Here is a 27,254-nt window from a genome sequence, read left to right as displayed (position 1 = left end):
CCTGAAGTCAGTCTGATTTCTATGACTTACAGATAATACGTATATCCTCTTAAATTTTTCAGAATTTTCCCTTAGTCTGATATTCTTAAATTTTACTTTAATGTTTAGGTTTTTCCTGTCTATTCAGCTTAGCAAATTATAACACTTTCAATGTGAAATCGTTCATCTTTTTCTTTTTTTAATGTTTTTTGTTTGTTTGTTTGCTTGTTTTGTTTTGTTGAGGAAGATTAGCCCTGAGCTAACATCTGCCGCCAATACTCCTCTTTTTACTGAGGAAGACTGGCCCTGAGCTAGCATCTGTGCCCATCTTCCTCTACTTTATATGTGGGACGCCTACCACAGCATGGCTTGACAAGTGGTGCGTAGGTCTGCACCCAGGATCCAAACTGGCAAACCCCAGGGCACCAAAGTGGAACATGCGAAATCAACCGCTGTACCATCGGGCTGGCCCCTCACCTTTTTCTGATTATGTAAAATTCTTAGTAATTATTTTTTCCACGAGTTTTTTCCTATTCTTTATTTTTATCTGTCGTACATACATTATACAGATATTGACACTTTCACTGCCATCATCCGTATTTCTTAATTTTCCTTTTATAGTTTCCATTTCTTTACCCTTTTTTGGTATTTTTAAGAGAGTTTTCCTGATCTTCCAAATCACTTTTTTCTTTAGTATTATTCTATGTGCTAATTAATCACCCATCAGTTATTTTTATTTTGACTATTATAATTTTCATATTTAGGATCTCTACTTGGCTATTCTTTAACTTGTGCACAATTCGATGTGTCTAGGGAGTGTTGAGGACTGTTTGTAGGCAGAAAATCTCCAGAGCTCTAACTGGACACAATCACTTCCTATTGGCCCACCCACTAGAGGATTGTCTATACTTCTACACTAGTTGCTGCTCTTCCAAGGGATTTCTCTGCCTCTTTCAATGATAATCACTCAGTCCTTGGGCTGTGGCGGGCAGTGGGGAGACAAGAATTCCAAGGAGCCCAGCAATATACCTGTACCCACTGTTATCTGCTGTCTATAATGGCTGGGTTCTAGTGCTGCCCTGATAGCTACTCCACTGGCTCTGGTGGTAGAATTGCCCAGCTGGGTTGGGCAAGAGTCAGCTCAGAGCAATATGAGGGAGAGAAGAGATGTCATCCAAGAAGCACTCCCTCATTTCCAATCCTCCTCTTCCTCTCTAAGCAGCTTCTGCTTCCCTATATTTCTGTCTTTTTTGTATTTATGGTAGTTTTTATATAAAGTCTTGATATACACCAACCTCCATCTTGTTTATCTAGTATTTCCAAGAAAAAGTTTAGGAGAAAGAGCCTAGAGCCATTTTGTCCACAAATGTAAAGTTTTTAATTAAAAAGAAAAACATGCTAGTGAAACAAAACAGGTCTGTGAGCTAGAGAGAGGTCATAGATCACCAGTTTTGAGCCTCTGATTTGAAGGGTAGAGAATTGGAGAGCTTTAAAAGATAGATAACATCTGTCCACTCAGCAAAAGCATGCGTATTTTCAGAGCAGATATCATATGAAAACAGAACAGCCTGGGCCTGAGGAAACCACTAAGCATTTACATGTCTAGTACTCCTCAATTTCATCCATCTGAGGTGGAACTTTCATGCCTCCTGAGCTGGTCTAAAGGACAGAATTTCTCAAAATTGTAAGAAAGGAACAGCAGGAACACTGGTACTAATTTTTTCACTGATCAAATCTGCAAGAGAGAGAATAGTGAGAAATGAGCACAGAGCAGTATCCTCATTTCTCTCTTCAATCTGCAGTTCTGAGGACTTTCCCAGTTCTGTTCCACTCTTCTCTCTTTCCCTCTTCCTTTCATATTTCTTCTTCCATATTCCACCTCTCCCCAAAGGCTGTACATTCCTCATCAACACTACATCGCTCCCTTCATTTAACACCCGCAAAGGAAGTTCCCAATTGCTTATTACTCAGCGCTGTTCCCTTTTCCAAGAAGTTCATCTACACTCCAGTGTGTATTCCTTTCACTATTACTTCTGCTTCTCCAGAGCCCCAATATAGCTTAAGACACAGAGCCAGGGGAACACATGGAGACGAAGAGGGGCTTCCTCTGTTTTGTATGATGTGCAAATCCTCCTTTCCCAACTTTAGGCCAAGTTTTGGCTTAAGAATCCATTATTTCATTCTAAAATTATGTACAGAATTCCTCCCAAGTACAGGAGAGAAGAGTCAGGTTTCTTAGCAAAGTCCTGATACTCCCTTATCCAGAATTAAGCAGTGGTACCTTACCAAGAGGGTCTCATTGTCTATCGTGAATTTTAATCTGTTATCTAGACAGTTTTTTTAAGATGAAGTAAATTGCTTTGCAGTTTACAGAGTACTTTCTCTTTTTTAAAGATTGGCACCTGAGCTAAGACCTGTTGCCAATCTTTTTTTTTCTCTCTCTCTCTTCTTCTTCTTCCTAAAGCCCCCCAGTAATCATTGTATATTCTATTTGCAGGTCCTTCAGGTTATGCTAGGTGTGGCGCCACCTCAGCATGGCTTGATGAGCAGTGCCGTGTCCATGCCCAGGATCCAAACGGGGGGAAACTTGGGCTGCCACAGTAGAGCTCGCAAACTTAAACACTCAGCCACAGGCCGGCTCTGTTATCTAAATAAGTTTGATTTTTATTCAGTATGGTGAAGGAATAGATTACTGGGGTTTAATATAGAAAAAAATCCCAATTACATCATTTATAAAGTTTCCTGTATGATCAGAAGAGAAATTCATGGCAAAGACTTCTTTCCCTAATAGAAATTGAAATGTATCCTTTCTATGCATTCTTGGAAATCTAGGTCTTCTCATGTTTTCAATTCTCAAATATCTCCGGAGACTGAAATGGAAGTGGAGACCCAGCCTCACTGTTAGGCATTAGCCAAAGATGTGGACTCTGAGAAAGCCCCACGGATCTCTACATACTCTGGTCTCCATCCTCTTGCTGCCCCAGATCTCGTTCCAAGTTGTCCACTCACCAAACACCAGCAACAATGATCACAGCAGCATGAAGGCCTCACCATTCAGCATTTTGAGAAGACGCTCTCTCAGTAACTGACCTGAAAAACTCTTTCAAAAAAGTACCAGGAAGCAAGGACAAGAAGCTACTCTTCAGAATGTTCTATATAAATAGAAAGCCAGGAAGAAAGAGACTCCTCCAATGTTTGATCTCTATTTCGTTACGTAGGATGCTGAGAAAATGGAGATTGTTCTTTCCTATAAGGTTGTTTCAATTCTATATCATGATATAACGTATAATAAGCTGCTTGACCCTTCACACTGAAGTATTAGTAGCAATTGTCTTAGGTTGATGGAAGCGACAGTGATTTTAACAGTGATTGTTTTAATTTTCTCGATTTCTAGTTTTTGTACAATGAAGATATCTTATGTGTAAAAATCCACAGGTTCTTGTGGTCCCTCTCAGCTCAAAGGGTCCAGGTGGTAGCCCTCTCAGATTTAAGAATAGTCAGGTCATATGCACGTGTGTTAAGTGTGTGGAGAAGTGTTAAATGGCAGCTCTGAGATAGTCTCCTTCTAAAATGAGAGTGGTTACTGGCAACTTAACCATTGAGCCAGACCATGGTAACATGGATTGTTACCTGAAAACCTATAATTTCACACAGGTTCTAGCAAGCCATAAATATGGAGATAAATAATTCTTGATAGGTAAGGGTGGTTTGGAGTGACTAGAGCAGAGAGAGATCAAATTACCTATGCAATTTTGATCTATTCCTCTAGAGGTTTTGAACCCAGAGTTACTGTTAATAACGAGAGTGCATACTATCCCCCAGGGATGGTTAGATGTAAATAATGCTGAGAGCAATTCATCACTGCTAAGGGGCGGGGTCTCAGGGTTAATTCTAGGGTTGACATTACCCTCACCCTGTCATAAATCTATGGGATATACTAGCTCTCAGTCCTTGATGCTCAGATCTCAGAATTTAGGTGATCTTGACAAGGGTGTACTATTATTTGAATATAAAATTTAAATAATAAATTTCACTATTCTTAATTATTTATTTTTTCTGATGAACTTCAAAATTATTCTCTAAATTTTATAAAGCATTCTAAATTATTTTTGGTAGATTAATTATCAAATTCAAATCCCCAGTCATCTATGTCCCTCCTATTGGTGAACTATCTTTGGCAGGGCAGGGGATTGTATAAAATGTTAATCAAAGAGGTGTTGTGGTGAAAATTCTGACAGTTGTGTTTGATAATCCTTTGGTTAGAGACTGATATCACTCTGCTTTTTGAACTTTCTTAGTACTGAGTTTAAGGCCAAGTGATAATTATGCATGTTTTATTTAATGAACGCTTACATAATGCTACCTATATGCCGGACATTGTTCTAGGTGATTTACAAACATTTATTTACTCTTCATAATAACCTATGGGTTATCCTCATTTTAAGGTGAAGAAACTGAGGCATAGGAAGGTTAAGTAGTTTGCTCAAAGCTAACAATTAATAAGGGATGGATTTGTGACACACCCGAGGCAGCAGATTCCAAAGGCTGTGGTCTTACTCCATACATGATGATGGCAAGTGTAAAGCATTTAGCATTTCAAAAAGATACAAACATACTATTAATTTTAAATCAATGTGAATTAATATAAAAATTGAACATTCAAGAGTGAGCTATATGGCAAGCTAACTCAAGCTGCTGTTTCCTCCCACAAACTCACCCTAAAGTTTTCACAAAAGCAAGAGAGGATTCAATTTAAAACTTGAGATCTCTGTGGAGATAAAAGACAACAGATATCCAATTTAGGAGGGAAAGAAAAACCCAGAAATGGAGTCTCTTTATGTCACTTCAGAGTAGGTAAATGTGAGAACTTGTCTTTTGTTCATTCTGCTTTCTCAACTCTTTGGATATTGATAGCTTAAGAGAAGATAGCAGAAATAATTTCCTCACATAGCGCCTTGGATATAGTAGCAGTTCAATAAACATTTAACTAATAGAAGAAGATATTGGGAAAAGAACATGATGAGAACAAAAATGATGACACAGGTGGCTTGCCTAGAGTCCCTGAAGCACATTCTGTCTGTGACAGGTTATGAGAGCTGAGCATTTTTACAAGGTCCTATGGCAGTCCTTAGGGCTGCTCCACCCTTGTTTCTGGTCTCCCCCTCTTGTTCCTCCAAGTGTTATGCCTTCTTCACACCAGAGTAGATCACTTAGGAGTCCTAGGAGAAACACACAGAAGGAAGGACTTAAGTGAGCAAGAGAAGGAACATGGTGGAGGGACACAAGATGAAGAACTTATAAGGAGCCTAGCTCAATATGTTCTCCAGAAATGTCCTTCTGGTGTTTTCTGTGAAGGAGAAAAAAATTACTGAGCTCTTGAGTTCCTACTTATACCTCACTTCCAGACTTTATGCCCCAAGACACAGAACTGCCATGCTTAATGTGTGGATTTCCATCTTCACATGCTCTTCCGTAAAATCCATCCTTTAATGTTGCCCACTCTGAAGTGCTTCAAAGACTCCAACCATCCTATAGGCCCTCCACCAACATATATCAGACAAAACTCTTCCCAGCTCTAATGCAACTTCCATGGTTTATTATTCTTATGATCTTTTCCCTTTTGGTTTCACTGATCATTCTGTCGGAGCCCATTTTCCTGTCATTCCTCTGTGTTCTGTAGATAACCAAACATATAGAAGGAAATTGGAGACATAAATAAGGAGAGATCCTGAGTCACACGGCAGCTTGAGTGTGTGGCTGCAGGGACTGCTTAGTGATATCTGTTTCTTTCTCCCTTTTTACAGGTGGGCATAGTGGGACTGAATCTCCTTTTTTCCCTTAACCATAGATCAGCATCTAGAGGGGTCGAAGATAAACATCCAGTGGAGATGACTGTGCCTTTTCCATTTTGCTGGGCTATTCACAGACAGAGAAGGAGAATCACAGGATAAGTGATTCTCTATAGGAAGCTGTAGTGGCACAACCGTAAGCCATGCTGGCAGAAGACCCAGCTTCAGAGGCTTAGTAGAGAGTGGCTGGATGACCATCTCCCAGGAAATTGGCTGAGCTTCTAGCAGCCACTTGTTCTTTCAGGAGCAGCTAGGAGCACAGATCAAAGGGCAGGTTTCAAGGTTGCAGCTTCAAGGAAAGTGAAGCAGCAGCTTGAAGGCTCTGCACTGCTAAATAATTGTTGTCTCAATTCTTGCAAAGTTACATGTCAAAGTGAAAACTCTCTAGGTTAGGTGATTTGTTTAATGAATTCTTCCATCCCATTCCAAGACTTCAAGTCCTTTAAAAGAGGCACTTCAAGACCCTCTTCAACTGAGACAATTCCTCCTGGACTTTAGACACCATGATTTTAGATGTTCTCACTCTTGTCTGATTCCATCCCTTTGCCTTGTATCCCAGATTCTCCCTGTCTATTCTCATCTGAATGAAGTCTCAATGGACCTCCTGTCTTTTTTTTTAAAACTCAGCTTCTCTACAAGAACCAACTCAAATATCTCTTACTCCCTCTTGGATCTACAGATTTCACATCAAAGGCAATTGATGTTTTGAAGCCTCTATTATGCACACTATGCCACTTTCCTGGGAAGATGCATCTAACAAGAACCATTTTGCCGTTTCTCACCTGCACTGCTGGATGCTCCAACCCTGGGAATAAACCACATTCACATCTACAGGGCGCACTGCAGAGTTCACTGATGTCGGTGGATAAGGGTTCAAATATATACACATTTCCCAGTCCTCTGCTTCATGACTATCCTCTCAACCCTAAGATGACTCTGAGGGAGTAATTTATTTATTGGGAGTGACTGGGATTCATGGGGTTGAGGTGGTTAAAACACCTCATGGTCTTTTCTCTGTTCTCTCTTCCCTCCTGGCCTGAGCCACAGAGCCCCTTCCAATGGGAAGACTCACCACTGACATACACTGGTTGCAGCTCCTTGATGGCTGGAGTGGAGAGGAGTGGGAGTGGGCTGGGGTAGGTGGACTCTTGAGGGTTTGGACTGGAAGCCTCTCTGTGATAAAGAGAACTAAGTACAAGATAGTCTCCAGGACAGTGAATGACAACAGAGAGGACACAGGCTAGGGAGCGTATGGCACTCTAAGTGATATTATGTTCCTTTGTATAGACTGTGTGTGGTCTTTCAGGTTGTCACTGCAGATGGGCAGCCAGACATAAGTGACATAATCACAAAGTATTTCCTTAATAGGATAGCCACTCTGACTTGGCAAAAATTTTTCTGTTCCTCATGCTTAGCTTTTTCAAAACTTATAAGTAAGACAATGATATTGCCCCAGATTTATTTTTTCTCTTATAAACTCATAGAACTTCATCTGCCTCTTTATCATTACTTTCTCTCTCTCTTTTTCTTACACTCTGTGCATATTTCACATTCCCTCTACAGACAATATGTCCATTGAGGAAATAAATTCCATTCTATGCATATTTTCACCTCTCAAAACCTAACAAAACATTACTCATACATTATAAATACTCACTAAATAATCTTGAATATATGAATTAGTAAATTAATTTAAAAATATCTAATCCTGTGCAAGATAACACCTAGAATCACATGGAGCACCCTAAGATGGAACACTGATAGCATAAATATAGTAAAGTAGAGACACGAGTAAGTGTTATAGAAAAACATTGTGTAATCAAATAGCCTTTATGTTTATGTACAGAGCAGTAATACTTATTTAAAATTATGAATAAAGGAGGCCTCTAGAGTTGCAATTTTGAATAAGGAGAGTTTTCACTTGGGTGCATTTGCGGCAAAATCTCCTTCTGAAAAACAGATAAAGGAACATTCATTTCAGGGGAGAAAGCTTTATTTTTTAAAGCTTTTGCATGGCTTAACCATGTGTAATCACCTGGTAAAATATAAGATACAGAATAAGAATTCAATTATATTCCATCCAAAGACTACTTATTTATTCCATCACTGTAGTTGAATAGTCCATTCTTGTTTCCCAATTGATTTGGAATTCCACTTCAAATGGTGAATCCCACAGACATTGCTCACTGTTTCTAGATTTTCTTTCTATTCTGTTCTGATTGTCTCTCTCTACTCATGCACCTGTACAATGCTGTTTTACTTATTATAAAATACTTGTTAATTTTTGATGGCTCTAATTCTACTTTACTACTCTTCTTGTTTAGAATTTACATGACCATTCTTACTTTTTAAATTTTTTTATATTTGCAAAATCCACTCTATAGCAGTGGTCTTGGGGTAGGCTTGATATTGACATTCATAAGACCAAATAGGCTGTGTTTTGCACCATTTAGCTTTACAGAGAGATACAGAATAAGAAACACAGCATATCAGCATGGATGTATCAGATGCGTCACCAGAGGGAGTCTTCATAGTGGTCAAGGAGCTCTTTTCTAGTCCTCCAAGTAACAGCTCAGAGGACAAGGCCACATAGATGGGTATCGGGGCCACTGCGAGGGACATGCTCAGTTTCAGGAGTCACATTGCACTTGAGGTTGCCCCTATTTCTGCTTCCCACCAAACATTTGTAATCCTGTTCAGAGTCCTCTCAGTTTAGATATGGTTTACTAATCATGAAAACTGTTGCCTGGTAACACAGTCAGTGTCCCAACTTTATCGGGTTTCCTGGAAAACAGTGTTAGAAGATTAACCTAAGTTTATTTTCCCAAGGGGAGGAGAAACTATAGTTTATTTCATCTTCAAGAAGAGGAACAATGACCTCAGGATTTTCTACCAAGCCAAACTGTCCTTCAAGCCTAAGGCAAGAGGCACACATTTTCAAAGAGTGTGAAATCAGTGTATATGATTCTAGCAACTCTTTCTTGAATAAATTATTTTTAAAATAAACTTTAGTCTACTTTCTAAGCATAGTTGAACAATAGCAAAAATTGATGATATGTTGGGTCACAGAGAAAACTTCAAAAATATTCCAAAAAATGGATATGACATAAATAATCCTCTCTAACTATAGCACAACTGGTAATTCATAACAAAACTATGAAAAAAATCTAAATATGCCAATAACTTTAAATTTAAGGGAATTAAGTCTCAAGCTACTGAATATACATAAATATATAAGCCAAAGGAAAACAAATGTATTAATACCCAATTTGTTCAAAAGAACGAGACTAGCAACAGAAGGAAGAAGCTAACAAAGATGAGAGCAGAAATTCCAGAATTAGAAAACAAAATTGGTACATCAAATAATTCTAATAGCTTTACTTCTTAATCAAAATGACAAATAAAACATTTTCTATATTATTTCAAGAACAGAAAAAGAAGAAATTGTGGAGTAATAACCAGACACAGGGAAAGCTACAAGAATCACAGGAGACCACTATGTTCAATTCTAAGTAAGTAAATTTGGAATCTAGATAAAATGAATGATTTTCTAGGAAAACTTCCTAGAAGAGAAAAAAATGTAAACATATTGTAACAGTCAGGATGGAGTATGTTATGCTGTTATACAAACCTCAAATTACAGTGGTTTAAAGCAACAATGGTTTATTTCCAACTTGTGCCACAAATCCATCATATATTTGCCAGGCAGCTCTGTTTACTACAGTTACGCAGGGACCTATGCTGATGGAGGCTGCACTATCCTAAGATGCTGTCAGGTCAGCATGTTTCCATAATCACTAGAACATGGGAAGAGGAAATGGAAAATCAACCCTTCGCTCTTACATGCTTCTGCCAGGAAATGACGCATATTACTTCTGCTAACATTTCACTGGTCACATGTAACTTCAAGGAGACAGGGAAATGCAAACTTTCCACATGCCCGGAAGTAAAAGAGAACTAGATATTGGTGAACATTAGTAGTAACATCTCTCACAAGATTAATCACAAGATCAGAAATAGAGAAAGTTGTCAAAGAACTAACTCCTTCAAAACCCCACCAGGCACAGATGGTTTCACGGGGGTTTCACAAAATCTTTAAAAAACAGATAATTATGTTGCTGTGTAAACTATTTCAGAATATAGGAAAAGAAGGAAAACTTTGAACTTCCTTTGGTAAAGATAGGAAAATATTGAGTATAAAACCCCAAAAAGAGCACGATAATGGCAAACCTGGAAAATTTCACACATTAATATTTACGAAAAAATCTTCAATAGAATGCTTGTTTATATTAAAAAATACATCATTAAAATTGGATTTTTACCAAGAATCCAAAAGTTATTCAATATTAGATATTCTGGCATAATATAATTAGTTGATTTAAAAGATGAAAAAGAAATATTATATGATTATCTCCACAGGTATTAACAAAGTATTAGCAAAATTAAAAGTTGTTCCTGAAAAATAGTACTAATAAAATAAGAATGCTAGAACTTCATTAAAAGGAGTATTTGAATATATTACATATTAGAGAAACACAACAAAATTTCCCTTAAAAGCATGAGCTAGACAAAGTTATATGCTGTAACTACTATTATCTTTCAATGTACCAGAGGCCATGAAGCATATAATACGACTTGAAAAAATAATTTGCTTAAAACTTGAAAAGGAGGAAGTAAATGTTTTATTGTGTTGCAGATTATTTGCTTCTAAATTTGAAAAAATCTATAGAATTGGTGTGTTACTTGAAAAAATGAAAGAATTTAACAGAGTGAATGAATTAGAAATTATTTTACATAAACAACATCTCTTTTCATATACATATATTTTTTAGCAATTAGAAACTTAATGAAAGAAAAAACAATTTCCAACAATGTTAAATTGGACTTCTCTGTTTCCATTTTGGCTGAAGCATGAAAACAATAAGTTGCAATTATGGCCACATTCCAAAATAAGGCATTCCAAGGACTTAACTTAAACATTTACATTGCAATTCTGTTGTACTCCATGCTTGTTCTGTATCTTATAGATTAAAAAATAACACCTTACTAAAATGAGTGAAACTTATAAGAGGAGAATAATTAAAGTCAGGAGGTGCATATGGTCAGGCAAGTATGGATTCTGGTCTTAGCTTTGCCCTCTACTGGCTGTGTGAACACGGCAAAGTACTTAACTTTTCCAAGATTGTTAAACATGGACAATAATTCACACTTCAAGTTATTTTTTATAATTGCAGATAACGTGTGGTATCTTGCCATACAAAATAAACCAAATAATCGGTCATTGGTAACATTTTTTTGGGCAGTAGAATGCCAGTAGGGGTCAGTAGGAGACATTGATTAGGAGAATTATCTAAATTCTTGATCTTAAAAATAATATGTTATAAAGAGATATGGTTATTCTGAAAATACTGAAAACACAGCAGCTTTATGAAAGTGTTGGTTATAAAAGATGGAGGCTTTTACACTTTCAGTAATATGGAAGGAGAAATTAAACTAATCTTTCTTCTGAGGATAACTAGAAATTCTGGGAAAATACTTTTAAAAGTCTATTTAAAGGTACTGAAAAGGTAATAAGATAGCGAAGAATTTCTGAGACAAGATGAGAGGGAAGAGCGGCTTATGGAGATAAATCCGGCTACCAGAACCACTTGTTCCACAGGGCATTTGTCAAGTCCAGAGAGGGCAACCAAGGGGCTTGTGGGGTTGGGAGGCATGGACTGGAATTCGTGATGGTGTACGTGGAAATTTTAAAAATATGGCTGCAAATTCTTTGACAGTTCTCCCATTTAGAGGTGCAGTCATTACTCTCTCCCCTTGAATCTGGATAAGTTTGTTAGGCACTAGGACTCAATAAAATTGTGGTGGAGGTGACACTGCATAATTCTGAAATTAGTTGATGAGAAGATGTTGCAGATTCACTATCACATTTGCTTTAGAAGCCTAAGCCAACACGTAAAAAGTTTGACTACCCTGAGGTCAAGATGCTACGAGGAAATCCAGGCCACATTGAGAGGTCACACACATGTGCTCTAATTGATGGTCTTATGACGGCATCGATCATCAGACATGTGGGTGAAGATGGCCCCATATGGTCCATATAATAGATCCAAGAATTCAAAAAAGAGTCACTGCTCTTGTCATGAATAGGATATCTAATAAGCAATGGGTAAATAAAAGAGAAAATATTACACTAAATTGTTTTAATTCTTTTAAATACAGCTCCTTATTACATTTTACTCTACTGCATAAAAACTAAATATGCCTATTGAAAGTTATTAAACGGTATTTAATAATCAGACATTTTTATTTAGAATGAAAGAGTATGTTAATAGTTTTAATCTCAGGTGACTGCATACAAGAAAAATGACATATTATCAAATTAGTAATATGGCAACGTTGACCGCTCCTTGTGAAGTTTAAAAAGAATTGAACAGATATTGGAAGGTTTTTTTTTCCTTTTTTCTTTCTTCTCCTTTTCGCAAATCCAACCTGTATCAGTAATGGAAAAGGTCACAGCAATAAGTGATAAACAAAATAAATAGTAGATACCAACCTGATATCTTGTGAGACCAGCAATAAAACCAAGGACACTAAACAGCCCCTAAGAACTCTGGCCGTGACAAGTTCTATTCTATAGCCACCATTCCCTGAGGGAAGAAACCAGTACTTCAGCCTCAGAGGTTAAAGGCTTGGGCCCTGAAATCCTTATGAATACTTTGCAGAAACTGTAAATATAAATTCATGTAATTTTAACTAAGTATAGTGTGTACTTTTCAGTTAGTGTGGAGAGAAGAGAAGCAGCTAGGCCTTTAGGTCACTTTCTTCAACTTCCCACACACAGGAGACATGACCTAGAACTCCATCCATCTTCTGAAACCTCAATATGGTACCAATAAAGACTTCTGGAACAGAGCCATTGATCATAATACTCCTGTATCCAGGGATCACCAACTCACTTGAGATGGAGAGTGGCACTATTCCACTGCACAGAGCCCCCAGGCCATAGTCAGCCTCACAGGAGTAGTTTCTAGAATGTCCAGTGGTCAGAGAGAGATTGAAGGATACTCCTCCTTCAGAGGGAGCCGAGACGTTCTCCAGGTTGACATCATCATGATAAAACTGATACAGGATTGGGGGAGAAGCCTCACAGCAAAGCTCCACTGTGTCCCCCATGATAGCCCTGGCTGCAGGAACCCTGAGGGTGAGGACAGGACAAGACACTGGAACTAACAGACACAAAGGGGACTATCAGAGAGGATTTGTGATGCTGAAGTAGATTTACAAACTCCCAGACTATACTAGAATCTCAGCAAAGGGCCTGGCCCCTTAGTCATTGTGTATTCCTTCCATCCTCACATCCACTCCAGAACAATCAGAGGTTATTTTCTCAACCATGTCTTTAGAAATTTGAGGGAACATCAACTCTGGGGTCCTGTCTAGAGATGTGGTCATTTGTTGTTCTCATCTTATTTTTTTCTAATGCCAATCCAGCCCTTTTTATATTTTCTTCCACAAAAAAGAAAAGTGTCAGCAGTTTAACTTAGAAGAGTAACCCACCTTCAAATTGCTGTTGCTTCTCCACAGCACTGATTTCTGGGAGCTGCTGAAATTTCTTCTTGACTCCTGGGCACTGTGACCTTGGTTTTGGGATTTCTCTCTGAGATGAATGAGCATGCAACTCCCTTCTCACAGGAATATTCACCACCGTGCTCTGAATGGGATCATGGTTATTGTCAGCTCTACAATAAAATTGGCCAGCCTCGCACTCCTTCGCAGTTGGAATCTGCAGCTCTGCTGACAGGAAATGCTGGGTCTTCTTTCCCAGACTTATTCCTGTGGCCTCTCTGTGCCAGGAAAATGTGATGTTTCCTATGCCCTCAGCCACTGAGCAGAGTAGGACAAGATTCTCTCCTTCAATCACCTGTCCCCCCAGGGGGCTGGGTCTCTAAGCTTGGATTAGCAACTGAGACTCCTGAGGACATAGAAGATAACATGTGAAAATACTGATTATAGACGATTCTGTGACCAGAGGATAGACTGATTTCACTATCTAATGACAGGAGTGGGAATATGGGTATTGCATATGTAAACCGTTGTAAGTATACCAAGATAGAGAATCCATGGTAATTATCCTTGAAGGATGTGGATGCAGATACTTGCATGTCTTAACCCTGATCCTGGCTAATTTCATGGGTAGCAATCATTAAAGAATTTGTGATCAGGGCCGGCACCATGGCTGAGTGGTTAAGTTCTCACGTTCTGCTTCTGTGGCCCAGGGTTTCGCTGGTTTGGATCCTGGGCGTGGACATGGCACGGCTCATCAGGCCATGCTGAGGCAGTGTCCCACATGCCACAACTAGAAGGACCCACAACTAAAATATGCAACTATGTACTGGGGGGATTTGGGGAGAAAAAGGAAAAAAATAAAAGAAGATTGACAGCAGTTGTTAGCTCTGGTGCCAATTTAAAAAAAGAAAAAAATTTGTGATGGATCATCCACTCCATGAGACGGGAAACATTTTAGGGGCATGAGTCATGGTGCAGACAGATGCCTTTTGTGTATAATGAAGAGGGTCATTGGTAGCATCCATCCTACCTTGGAAAAGGCACTGTTTCTAATAGCCATATGAAGAACAGTTCCTCCATTATTCTCAATTTAAAAGATCAAGACAAATCGCAACCCCTCCCGTAACCTTTCCAGTTCACTTTGATTTCTGATTTCTCTGATGCTTCATTTAGCCCCATACTCTGTAGCACCATGTTGCCTTCTGATAAGTCAATTTGTCTTGCAATCTAGCATGTGGAGCTACTTGGAGAACAGATGCCTTGCCTTTTAAAGTTCCCAGCCCACTGCAAAATGCCAAGGCATGCAGCCAGTGATCAACGAAGATTTGGTCAATGAATATTACTTACCTAATAAAGAAAAGAAAGATTATAAGGAGCCTAGTCCACTTGTTATTCTTACGAAGAGAGATGCCAAAGGCAATTTGGAGAGTTTCTGTAGGTCAGTTCCCACTTTCCACAAGAACAGTTGCACAAAGTAACAAAAAGACTAGCAGTCCAAGCTGGAGCTAGAGCACTCCTGTTTTTCCCCATGCTTAGCCCCACTAATACCCACTCTGCACATGAATTTGGGATTGGAAACTTGGTTTTCTGACTCTGTGAGTCCTGTCTCTGCCTTGCATCAGTAAGATCCTGAGTCTTCACTCCACTCGGCATGGATCTGGAGCTCTGGGGAGCTGCTCCAGCCTGAGCCGAGGGCTCTGCTCTCTCTGAAAAAGAAAAATTGGAGATGGGCATCTGATCTCTATGGAGAGAGCTGGGTCTCACTGGTCAGGGGCCCTGGGCTACCCTCAGTGGGCCAGGAGGGGCTGGCTCTAGAATAGGTCATTAGGTCATGAAACTAGCTCCAGAGAAGGATCATAACAGTTCCCAGAGCAGTGAGATTTATGGTTCCTGCTGAAAAGTATCTGGTGAGAAGCAATCCCAACAAACACGACATTCAGAACCAGACATGTCACTCATCATGTCTTCCTTGCATGGTCAAATCACAAACACTCCAGAATAAGCTGGTTACTGGAATAAGGTCCACTATTTTTAATTCTAAGAACTTTCCACTCGAACGTTTTCAAAAGTTCTCTCCTATCCATTCAATGTGTAACGAGGTAGAGATGTATTTTAACCCAAAGCTCTTAGATGACTGATTTTAGTGAGAAAAAAATCATTGCCAAAGACTAATGTCTTCCTTCAAGGCTGCTCTTGTTAGATTGGTCAAGGATTCTCTAATTTCTACCCTGTCACTTCATGTATTTGTAGTACCAGACTATTTTCAATGTTTGTGACATCTGCATTATATTTTAAGATTATAGTTGAGGATTTTGAGCTTAGGTTGAGGAACTAAGTTCTGTTTCAAATAAAAATCTTCTCCCTACCACTGTTCAATTGTACGATGACTGCCAGAATTTGGGTGTTCAGTGTAAGGAAGCAGAGGTCAGTCACATAAGGAAGCAGAGGTCAGTCATATAAGAAATGTGATGCCTTATAATATACCACTGCAGGGCCAGAGCCAAAATACCACAGGAAGCTTGTGGAATTAGAATTGTAATTTTTGGAAAAATGTATGGTTTGCTACTGCCTGTTCCAGGTGGAGAGCCAGATTTACATGTTGGACATTAGTAGACAATGTTTTGGATTTTTTTAAATGAAATTACGAGGGAAGGAAAGGGGGGTTGCAGAAACAATTAGCTTAATTCAAGATTTTTGCCCTCCTTCGTAGATGGAGACTAGATCCTATGGGGACTTGGCTTGAGACTTATAATCAAGACAAGTTTTACACCACTAGTATAGTCTTCATCCAGAAACTGGAAAAATTCCCAGTGAGAATGCTGTCAGGGATAGGAGAGAAATACTCTGAGTCATGGTTAGAGATGCCATTGAAAAAGCACGTGATGGGCAGCCTCACAGGTTTAGGGCTGCAGTTGACTAAGTGAGACTTTGAGTTGGTCATTAAGGATTACATAGAACAGAATGAACGCAAGAGATAAGTCTTGCTCCTGAACAAGCTCCAGGCCAGAACTCCTGTAGGTCTCCCTTGACATTCCTGTTTCATTAATGTCTCATCATTAGAAGTGAGAGAATAATCTGTTTATTCCAGCACAGTTTCTTAGAGCCCAAAGAGTTCTTTCCACTTCGTGGTTAGCATTGGATAGGCAAGGGAACAAGTCTCCATTTCTTTAGGTTTAATCTTGGCTCGTGGAGATTTTGTGTCTAGAATAAAATATTGTTTTCATTTACTTCCTTTCTTGAGCACAGCTTTAAATTAAGAAGAATAAGATGAAATTAGTTTTAGTTATACAACTTTAGAAAAGCAGCACATTAATGAAAAAATTCAGAATTAAATAATGGTCTAGAGTAAGGGTTGGAAAACTATGACTTGTGAGCTGGTAAGTTGCTTGTTGTGGCAAATAAAGTATTATTGGAACAAGGTCAAGTCCATTCCTTTACACACAGCCTATAGAGGATTTCTTGCTACAAGGACAGAGTTAAGTAGTTACAACAGAGACATGAAAAGCCTAAACTATTTACTCTCTGGCTTTTTACAGAGAAATCCAGCCAACTCCTGATCTAGAGTTAGAGAAGCAATGAGGACACTGGCCACTCTGACCAAGCATAAATTCTTAGCCATATTCCTCAGAGATGACTTTTTCAGAGCTGTGAGGATGTTTAGTGATGTTGAAGACTTATGGTCCTATGGCCAGGAAAACAATTCTCTCTAAATAGCCCTTCTGTCCAGTCTGCACATCCTCTTTCAGATGTCACTTCCCTCCCTACTCCTGGGGTTTTGACAAGGAGACCAACCCTGGGGCTTTGGGAAGGCTGAGCAGGGCCTGATCACCCAGCCAAGCACACAGTGTCAAGGGCAGAGACTGTGGGATCCTGGAGCAGGTTGGCCCAGGGAAGCAGTAACACTGATACTTCTTCCCAGTCTTTCTACATCCATCTCTACAGGACCTTGAGGTAACCTGGTGACTGATATACCAGAGACCAAGAACAATAAAGACAAGGAGTTCCTCACCTGCCTGTTCACTGACCAAAGCTGTGAGGGAATCAAAAATCAGATGTTATCACAGAGCATTTGCCCTCACAATTTAGAAACTTATATTACTCTGCTAAATTACTTAAAAACTTTCCATCTTTTCCTCCTTTTCTATTTCCATACTGCATTATCACCAACAATTCAATCTCCCTCAAGCACACAACTAACCCTCATTCCTTGTAAAATCACAAGGTGAGTTGCAAACTCATCCCTTGACCAAAGGGATTGGCAGGAGCAAGTCCCATGGATACTGGATGTTTACCAATTTTCTCCTTCATTTCATTTTCCTTCTGCCTTACCCCGCCGATGGCCCTTACATCCACGCTTTTCAAGGGTACGTGATAACATGTTCTCCAGTCCCACAGAGTTCATCAGGAAACATACCCAGTGAGAGTTATAAGACTTGAACAAATCCTGAATTGATCCCTTTTCTCTGGTCATATTTTATGTGAAGAGTCCTTTTACTCAATTAACAAATATTTATTTAGTAACAACTGAATGTAGAGAAAGGAATCTTGTTTTCCAGCATCAGCCCTCCTCCCCGTCATTGTCCATGATTAAAGAGAGGAACATTAACAAAGGTTTCAATTCATCTTCTGAATCCAAATCTTGTAGATAACTATCTAAATATTTTTCATAGAAGAGTATTAAGCATTGAAATTATGAAAATTTTATGAGGACATATTACTCTCTGAGATCTAAGATATCAAAACAGAAATTTGCGACCAACAAATGGGGAGGTGGGCTGACTTGAACATCAAGGATTAGGATACATTGCAATTTGATTTTCCTGGAGCCCACAGCTTTGCATCTGCCTTTGAAATCTAAGCTGGAAGCAGAGACCTGAGCATTCGTACTGGTCCCTGGGGTCTGATAAATCATTAGACCTTTCTGGAGCTGGAGATCTCATCTTACTGCCACCTCAGTGCTAACTCAAATTATTGAGCTCATCAAAGATGATCAGCAATGACCACAATGATATGAAGACCTAGTTCAGTTAGTTGAGAAGAGATGTTCCCTAAGCCACCAGCTGTGGTCTGTGTGTGGAGAATAGAAACTGCTTTTGCAAAATAAGTTTTGTATAATTAGCAGAAAAGGAACTAGAAGAGCTCTGCAATATCTGACCTTATCTTCTTTCCTGTAAGTGCTAAGAGGATTAAAGATGATCCTCTCAATGCCAGAGAAACTCCACATCTTGACATGGATGATAGCTAACATATAGATGGCTGTTAATTAGTTGGACACAATTCTAAGTGCCTTATGCTCACAAAGTTATTTAATAGCCTCAGCAAGCTTCTGAAGTCAGCAATATCCCATTTACACAATTGAGGAAATTGAGGCACCAGAAAAGGCAAGTAGACTGATCAAGATCAACATAGACAATTTCTAGTAGTGACAGCTGGGAGTCAAACCCAGGCAGTCTAGTTCCACAGTCTGGCTCTTGCACACTATAATATCTTACTATAATATGTTACTTCTCAATGTTCCTTAAGATAACAGGGCCATTGTTGCAATGGCTCAGGTATCTAAGGTGAAATTTTCCGTAGGTAATTTCTAACTTTCTAGAATAGGATTTTACTAAGATTCAAAACACCTGCTCTATATCAAAGCAAACACTGTCCCCTTCCCTATTTCTAGTCCATATTGCTATTTGTACCACAGGCTGGTCCTAATACAGCCACACCCTGCAAAGCACGCATCATGCCAAAGCATATTATCATTCTCATATTGATTAGCTGTAGTCACCATAAATATTGTATATAACAATGTGCTCAAGATTGGGCCGTCCAGGCAGATGCAAGTTGCCCTTTTGGATCTTATGCAGCATGAAACGTTAAATCACAAATCATGGGTATTTGTAACCTGGTGAGTGACTAAGAGTAAAGTCATAATCATAGACTCAAGGTCATCTGTTAAGGTGAATACTTAACATTATCACTCACTCACTGTAAACCTAGTTTTACTTTGGGAAATTCTGTTGTATGTACGTGATGTCATACATCATTATAAAAGTGTAAAAAGAAAATTCTAAAAATACCCAACAAAGGCAGATTAAAAAGTAAATTATATGCTAGACAGTGGACCACTAAGCAGCCATTAAAATAACTCTGTAGAGAATATTTAATAGCAATAAAAGATGGTCATGACATATTGTTAAGGGAAAAGTGGCCCCCAGATGCAATTTATGTGCTGCACTCAGCTCTCCCACCCCTCAGTGAAAAATGTCTAGGACAATAAACCCCAAAGTGTTGCTGTAATTATATCTGAATAATGTAATTAAAGGTGATTTTTACTTTTTTCATTTTATTCATTAGTGTTTTCTAGTATTCTTACAATAAACATATGCTATGTATGTATTTTTAAAAGCGTCATAAAAATAAGGCCCAGGTTTTATGGGGTTTGTAGCCTCTATCACCTTAGAGTATATCAAGCATTGCTACTTTAACTTTCTACATAAACAAATGTTTTACTTGTGTTTGGAAGAGAGTGAGTGAGTTTTTCTCTCCCTGGGACCAGAGCTGGTCACTGAGCTTCTTATCAAGTCCTTGCCTGCTGGAACGGTTTCTAGATGGCCTGTAATACCTCCTCATCCTGACCAGGTGCAGATTATCTGTAAACTCCGTTCAATGTCTTGAATGGGACACAAAGTGCAGTGCCAAGATGGGGTATGCCAGGATTGAGACAGAGACAAAGAGAGTCTCTATGAAATAAAATTCAGAACAAAATAAATAACATGTCTCATTTGATGAAGTTGATTACTAGGACAGTTAGAATGGAAAAATGAGTTTGGATAGCTCCAGAGACCTTTGGATATATTTGGTTGAACTTGTGGTTCGAAGGTCACTATGACAGAATTAAGTGTCATAATGTATACAAATCACTTATAGTAAATTTCTGAATACACGGCAGAAAAGTAGTCGTAATCTTGATCATCCTTGTTGCGTGTTGGTAGTTGTAGTAGTAGTTTTAATAGTTACTGTAATTATCTTGAACAACAAGATATCTTTGTTGAGTGGGGCTGGACCTAGAAATTTTATGTCCAGGGTAATAAATATATACTTTGGGAGGTGATACTGTTTGTTGGAGGCCGTCAGAAGCAGGACTGACTAGTGGGCATCTAGATGTTGTCTATGTAGACACTCTCCAGATGTTCTTTAGGCAGACACAGATGACTCTTCTGCCCAGGATATTCCCTACAGTGCAATTCATTCATTTCTGGAAGTCTACTGGAGCCCTGCATAGGCCAAATAGCATGACAGGGAACTCAGAATGAATAAGAATGTCTGCAAGCTGTTGCTCATTACCTCCCTGGCAGAAATGAAGATGGAGATGCTCCAGAGATCCAGATCCTAAAAGAAGTATCCACATATTTGCTCCAGACAATCATAGAAAAGCAAGAGTAAATTTAAGTTTCAGACAGTGAATGTTTTAAGAGAGTAGAGTTTTACAAAGCTCAAATTTTTCTTTTTCATGTGGAGTCGCATTTTCTTCAGTATCAGTAGAAGTTATTATAGACTCCATCTAAAAAAAGGCATTGCTATTTCAACTGTGGGAAGTGGAAGTGAACCCAGTGTTGGAGTCTGAGGGAAGACAGAGTCACAAGAAGACTTAGTGAGGCTCTCAGTAGATATCTGAGCAGCATCTGCATTAGGGAGAAGTTCCCCCTTCATGTGTGAAAATACATGGGCTCCCAGGGGACAGCAGATGTGGAGAGGCCTCCAGGGATTAAAGACAATTCGATCTGAATCCTTCTACTTTCTGTTTTAATTGTATGTGTGTGGGTTTTCCAGAAGGGGGATGGGTTATGACTTTCAAGGCAGGAAGGTGAATGACCAAGGGGAACTGTGGATCATGAGTCATTGACTATACAAACCCTTAATAGTCACTCACAGCAGCTTCCTGTGGGTATCTTCCTGGTAGTTGAACATAAGTTTTTGGTGGCAGGAGAAAAACCAACAACCAAGATCCAGATTGTACTTCCAGCTTTCAGTCTTAATTTCCTTTCAAGGGTTTTGCTCACTCTTGTAACATAATTTACTAACATCTCCTTCTCAGTTCACAAATGTTGATCTCCAGTCAGAGGTGGCCTTCATTCATTCATTCATTGATGGGTAAATGTTACATAATTTTTTAAATGCAAAGCCAAATAGGAAAGAAATAAGGGAAAATCCCCCAATACACCTAAAAAAAAGAAAGAAACAAAGTGTTAAACACGTAAATTGACATTATTGTTCCCCTGGGGAGGAGTGGGGAGGGAAACATTCCACTAAATAATTTTTGTAAAATTAGCATTTAAAGTCCATGTGGAACTAGGAAACAAAACCTTGGGCCTGCAAAGGGCATAAACTTGAAACTAAAACACCTACATAAAATACAGACCATCAGAAGACTTTCCTTTTAATAAATGCGTGGTTTGGTGGAGAAAAAGTTCACCCACGGGCACAGAGAGATGACAAGTAAGCTTATGTTTGTATGAGCTCTGGGAGAAATAGAAAGTTTCCCCTGAAATAACAAAACCTCAAGACTGTGCTACACTCATGGGTGTGCTCTGGGAAACTCCAAATAAAGAATTGTTATAAAAATTACTCCTGGGCCCATGACCTCCCAGGGCTTAGAAGAAGCAAATACAAAATCACTTTTGATGGACACCATCAGAAGTCCAGGTCACATGGAATTCCTACACTGCACAAGAAGCTTCTTAATCCAAACTCACAAAACCCACAAAAATATGATGAACAAGATTCGAAATATGTGATAAATGTAGGCTTAAATAATTAAAAATTCAGGTAGAAAAAACTATCTAAGAATTATAATAAATTAAATTTATTTAAACTAATTCAGGTTCTAAAATGAAGTATTATGCCCATAACAGTAAAATACTATAAATAACAAAGAGACAAATTTGAAAATGGATAATAACAATAATTCATTTTTGAGCACTTAATGTGTGCCAGGTACACTTTTAAGGATTTTAAACGAATAATTTTACATAATTAGCAAAATGACAGAATACATTAGATACAATTACTATCTAAGTTTTAAGCATGAAAAAACACAGAAAGGTTAATTAACTTGACCAAAACTTCAGAACTAATAAATGGTGGAGCCAAAATGTAAATCCAACAATTCTTCAGAAACCATGCTTTTAAACATTTTGCTATCAATACCTCTAAAAAAATGTAGTCATTGAAATAAGAAGGAAGCAGATTAAACAATAAAGTAGATATAGCTGAAAAGAGGATCACTAAACCAGAAGAGAGAGATTAAGAAATCACCCAGGATGCAACAGGAATGATAAAGAAATTAAAAATAAGAACGACTAACTAGGAGTCATGAGAAAAGAATAAGAAGGTCCAGCAATCTTCTAATATGAATTTATTAATGAGAGAATTAAAATAATAATGATGTAGCATAATAATAAAGAGATAATAATTAAATATTTTCTAAACTTGAAGAAAGACATAAATCCTCAGATTTAGGAAGCATTTATCTCAAGTAAAATAAATTCACATTTAGACATATAGTAGTGAAACTATAATACCAAAGATAGAAAGACTTAAAAGCAACTGGTGGGGGCCAACCCTGTGGCATAGTGGTTAAGTCTGGCACACTCCACTTTGGTGGCCCGCGTTCATAGGTTCGGATCCTGGGTGAGACCTACACCACTTGTCAAGCCATGCTGTGGTGGTTACCCACATACAAAATACAGAAAGATTGGCACAGATGTTAGCTTGGGGCAAATCTTCCTCATCCAAAAAAAGAGGAAGATTGCAACAGATGTTAGCTCAGAGAAAATTTTCCTTACCAAAAAACAAACAAACAAACAATGCAACTGGTGAGAAAAGACAGATTAACTACAAAGGAATAACAAACTGAGAGAAGATTTCTCAAAGGCAACAATAGAAGCTGGAAGACCATAGAATAAAATAGTAAAACTGTTGGGCAAACCTAAACTATCAGTCCTAAATTCTGCTTTTGGACTTTTTGGACAAATGAAGTCACAGACTCTAGCAAAAAAAAAAAAAATAGAAAGTCGGAGTTCATAAAGAAAGAAATTGAACCATAGTGACATCATTATCATGGAAGAATAAGAGTTTTCTTCTATCATTCTTCCAAGACTACCAATTTAGATAATCATTCAAGAATAAAAGAGCTTTTGTGGAAACCCAGGAGTCTAGCAGAGAAGTCCCAACACACTGTTGGAGGAAAAAAATCAGATATTAGATACAATAAAGACAATTACTAAGGTGTGCTGTGTAACTGAGATTTAGGGAGCAGCTTGGAAAGCATAAAATAGGGCTCTCAGAGGGGACCAGAGGACACAAATGCTAGTAAATGCATCACGGAATCTGTTAGGAAGACAGCCCATGAGCCATTGGGGATGACTCACCTGCAGATCCCTCCAACTGGCCCACAGACACCAATAGCACTCTGCAGGCCTCACTCACACACGTCCCCAACTCCATGGCTGGCTATCTGTGCATGCTCCCCATGGCAGTGAGAACCAGCTTTTGAAGAAGGCAGATGAACATACACAGAAAGCCAGACCCACTCTGCAGGTCTAAGAGAAATGACACAACTTAAGCCTTCAGCACTACCCAAAGGAAAGTAAAAAGAAGTCTGTCAGCACCTAGGCTGGCTTTGCAGGATCAAGAGAAGGAATACAAGCTTAAGAATTCTACTAGAAGAGAGAACACATAATGTGGACCAGCTGTACTCATAGAAAAGATCCAAGAAAGCCTCAGAATACCTAGCAGGATTGACAGCAGGTATTTCTCTCCCAAAGTCAGTCAGTAAAGACAGGGGGAAGTAACTGATTTCTCAAGTGCAAAGACAGGAATGCAAGGCTTCAAGAAACATGAAAAATCAAAGAAATATAACGCTACCAAAGGAATACAATAACTTTCCAATAATTGACTCCAAAGAAATGGATCTATGATTTACTCAATAAAGAATTCAAAATAGCTGTTATAAGGAAACTCAGTAAGCTACAAGATAACAGAGAAAGACAATTCAACAAAATCAGGAAAAAATACACGAACAAAATAAGAAGTTTAACAGAGAGATAGAAATCATAAACAGGAACCAAACAGAAATTCTGGAGCTGAAGAATACAATGAATGAAATGAAAAATGCAATCAAGAGCATCAACAATAGAGTGGATCAAGCAGAAGAAAGAATCAGCGAAGTAGAAGATAGAGCCTTTGAAATTATCCAATCTAAGGAGAACAAAGGAAAAAATGAAAAAGAGCAAAGAAATTGTATGTGAACCATCAGATACAATTAAGAGAAACAATCTATTCATTATTGGAGTCCCAGAAGGAGAAGAGAAGGACAAAGGGACAAAAAGCTTATTTAAATAAATAATGGCTGAGAACTTCCCAAATCTGGAGAGATATTTGGGCATCCAGTTCATGAAGCTAATAAGCCACCCCAAAATTTCAACCCAAAACAATCTTCTCCAGGACACATTATAATAGAATTCTTTTAAAGCAAAAACAAAGAATTTTAAAAGCAGCAAGGAAAAAAAATCCCTCATACAAGATAACTCCCATAAGGCTATCAGTGGATTTCTCAGCGGGAAGCTTGCAGGCCAGGAAAGAGTGGGATGATATATTCAAACTACTGAAAGAGAAAAAATTACCAACTAGGAAAACTATTTGGCAAAGTTGTCCTTCAGACATGAAGGGAGATAAAGACCTTCTCAGACAAACAAAAGCTGAAGGAATTGATCATCACTAGATCTGCCATATGAGAAAAGCTGAAAGGAGTTCTTCAAGTTGAAATGAAAGGATGCTAATTAATAACATAAAAATATATGAAAATATACAACACATTGGTAAAGGTAAGTATATAGTAAAATTCAGAAGACTGTAATATTGCAATACTGTGTTGTATTAACAACTTAACTGTAGTATAAAGGTTAAAGGACAAAAGTATTAAGAATAATAATAGCTACAATAATTTATTAATAGCTACGCAATACAAAAAGACATAAATTGTGACGCCAAAAACATAATGTGGAAGGAGGAGTAAAAGGTAGAGTTTTTATATGTAATGGAAATTAAGTTATCAGCATAAAATTGGCAAGTATATCTATAAGATGTTTTATGTAACAACATAGCAGAAACAAAGTAAAAATTTACAGTAGATAGACAAAAGATAAAGAGAGGAGAATCAAAGCATACTGTTACAAATAATCATCAATTCCAAAAAGAAGACTACAAGAGAGGAAGAAAGGAGCAGGAAACTACAAAATAGCCAGAAAACAATGAATAAGATGGCATTAGTAACTCCTTACCTATCAATAATTATTTACATGTAAATGGATTAAATCTTCCAATCAAAAGTCTAAATGGATAATAAAACAAGATCCAACTGTATGCTGCTTACAAGAGAAACACTTCAGCAATAAGGACACACATAGGCCCAAAGTGAAGGGATGGGAAAAGATATTCCAAGTAAATAGAACCAAAAAAGAGCAAGAGTAGCTATAATTATATCAGACAAAATAGACTTTAAGTCAAAATCTGTAACATGAGACAAAGAAAGTCATCACATAATGTAAAAGTGGTCAATTCATCAAGAAGAAATAATAATTACAAATATCTATGCAGCCAACATTGGAGTACCAAAATATATAAAGCAAATGCTAACAAAACTAAAGGAGAAATAAACACCAACACAGTAATAGTTGGGGACTTACATACACCATCTTAACAATGGATAGATCATCCACAGAATCAATAAGAAAACAATGAATTGGAGCAACGCTATAGACAAAATAGACTAAACAGACATATAGAACATTCCATCTAAAAGCAGCAGAATACACGCTCTCCTCAAGTACATATGGAACATTTTCTGGATATATCATGTTAAGCCACAATACAAGTCTCAACAAATTTAAAACGAAAGAAATTATATCAAGTACTTTTTTTCCTATTAAATTAGAAATCATAAACAGGAGGAAAGCTGGGAAATTCACAAATATGTGGAAACTAAACACACTCCAGAACAACCAACGGATTAAAGAAAAAATCAAAAGGGAAATCAAAAAATATCTTTTCAACAAACAAAAATGTAAACATAATATACCAAAACTTATGGGAAGAAGCAAAGCAGTTCAAGGAGAAAAGTTTATGGCTACAAATGCCTACATTTTAAAAAAAGAAAGATCTCAAATCAACAACCTAACATTACACCTCAAAGAACTAAAAAAAAGAGGAACAAATTAAACTAAAAGGAAGAAATGAAACTTCCTTTTGCTAACTAAACTGCTAAACAAAGTTACCAAAAGGAAGGAAATACTAAAGATCAAGCAAAAATAAAGGATAGAGAAGAGGAAGACAATAGAAGAGACTAAGAAAAATGAATTGATTCTTTGAAAAGGTAAACAAAATTAACAAACATTTAGTTAGACTAAACAAGAAAAAAAGGAGAGGATTCAAATAAATAAAATTGTCAGTGAAGCAAGAGACACTAAAATTGGTATCATAGAAATAGAAAAGATCATAGAAAACTGCTATGAACAAGTATATTCCAGAAAATTGGACAATCTAGAAGAAATGAATAAATTCCTAGAAATATACAACCTTCCAAGACTGAATCATGAAGAAACATAAAATCTGAACAGATCAGCAATGAATAAGGACATTGAATCAATAATCAAAAACCTCCCAATGAAGAAATGCCCAGGACCAAATGGTTTCATGGGTGAATTCCACCAAATATTTAAAGAAGAATTAAAGCCAATACTTCTTAAACCTTCAAAATATTGAAGAGGAAGTAACATGTACAAAAACATTTTTGAGGCCAGAATGACCTTG

At 37.9% G+C, this 27,254-nt stretch overlaps 3 protein-coding genes across 3 annotated transcripts in view; 1 reads left to right on the top strand and 2 right to left on the bottom strand.

Annotated features, from left to right (window-relative positions):
- Positions 1-27,254, top strand: part of LOC103541334 (T-cell surface glycoprotein CD1a-like) — a 546,159-nt gene that overhangs the window by 85,649 nt on the left and 433,256 nt on the right. The window lies entirely within an intron of this gene.
- Positions 12,098-15,219, bottom strand: FCRL2 (Fc receptor like 2). The gene is given in 7 exon segments (XM_070608458.1): positions 12,098-12,431; positions 12,434-12,475; positions 12,785-13,054; positions 13,512-13,758; positions 13,760-13,800; positions 14,947-14,997; positions 15,000-15,219. Coding segments are annotated over 7 exon segments (1,095 nt in total). The 3' UTR covers positions 12,098-12,207.
- Positions 21,168-27,254, bottom strand: part of FCRL1 (Fc receptor like 1) — a 46,729-nt gene continuing 40,642 nt past the window's right edge. The window contains exon 12 of the transcript XR_011536967.1: positions 21,168-21,606. The gene's annotated coding sequence lies outside the window, so the exon portion shown is untranslated. The remainder of the gene's footprint in view (positions 21,607-27,254) is intronic.

This window comes from Equus przewalskii, unplaced genomic scaffold (genome assembly GCF_037783145.1).
Source record: "Equus przewalskii isolate Varuska unplaced genomic scaffold, EquPr2 ChrUn-7, whole genome shotgun sequence".
In the NCBI taxonomy this organism is placed as follows: domain Eukaryota; kingdom Metazoa; phylum Chordata; class Mammalia; order Perissodactyla; family Equidae; genus Equus; species Equus przewalskii.
The sequence above is the reverse complement of the archived record's forward strand: the minus strand, read 5'-3'. Positions and strand labels throughout refer to the sequence as shown.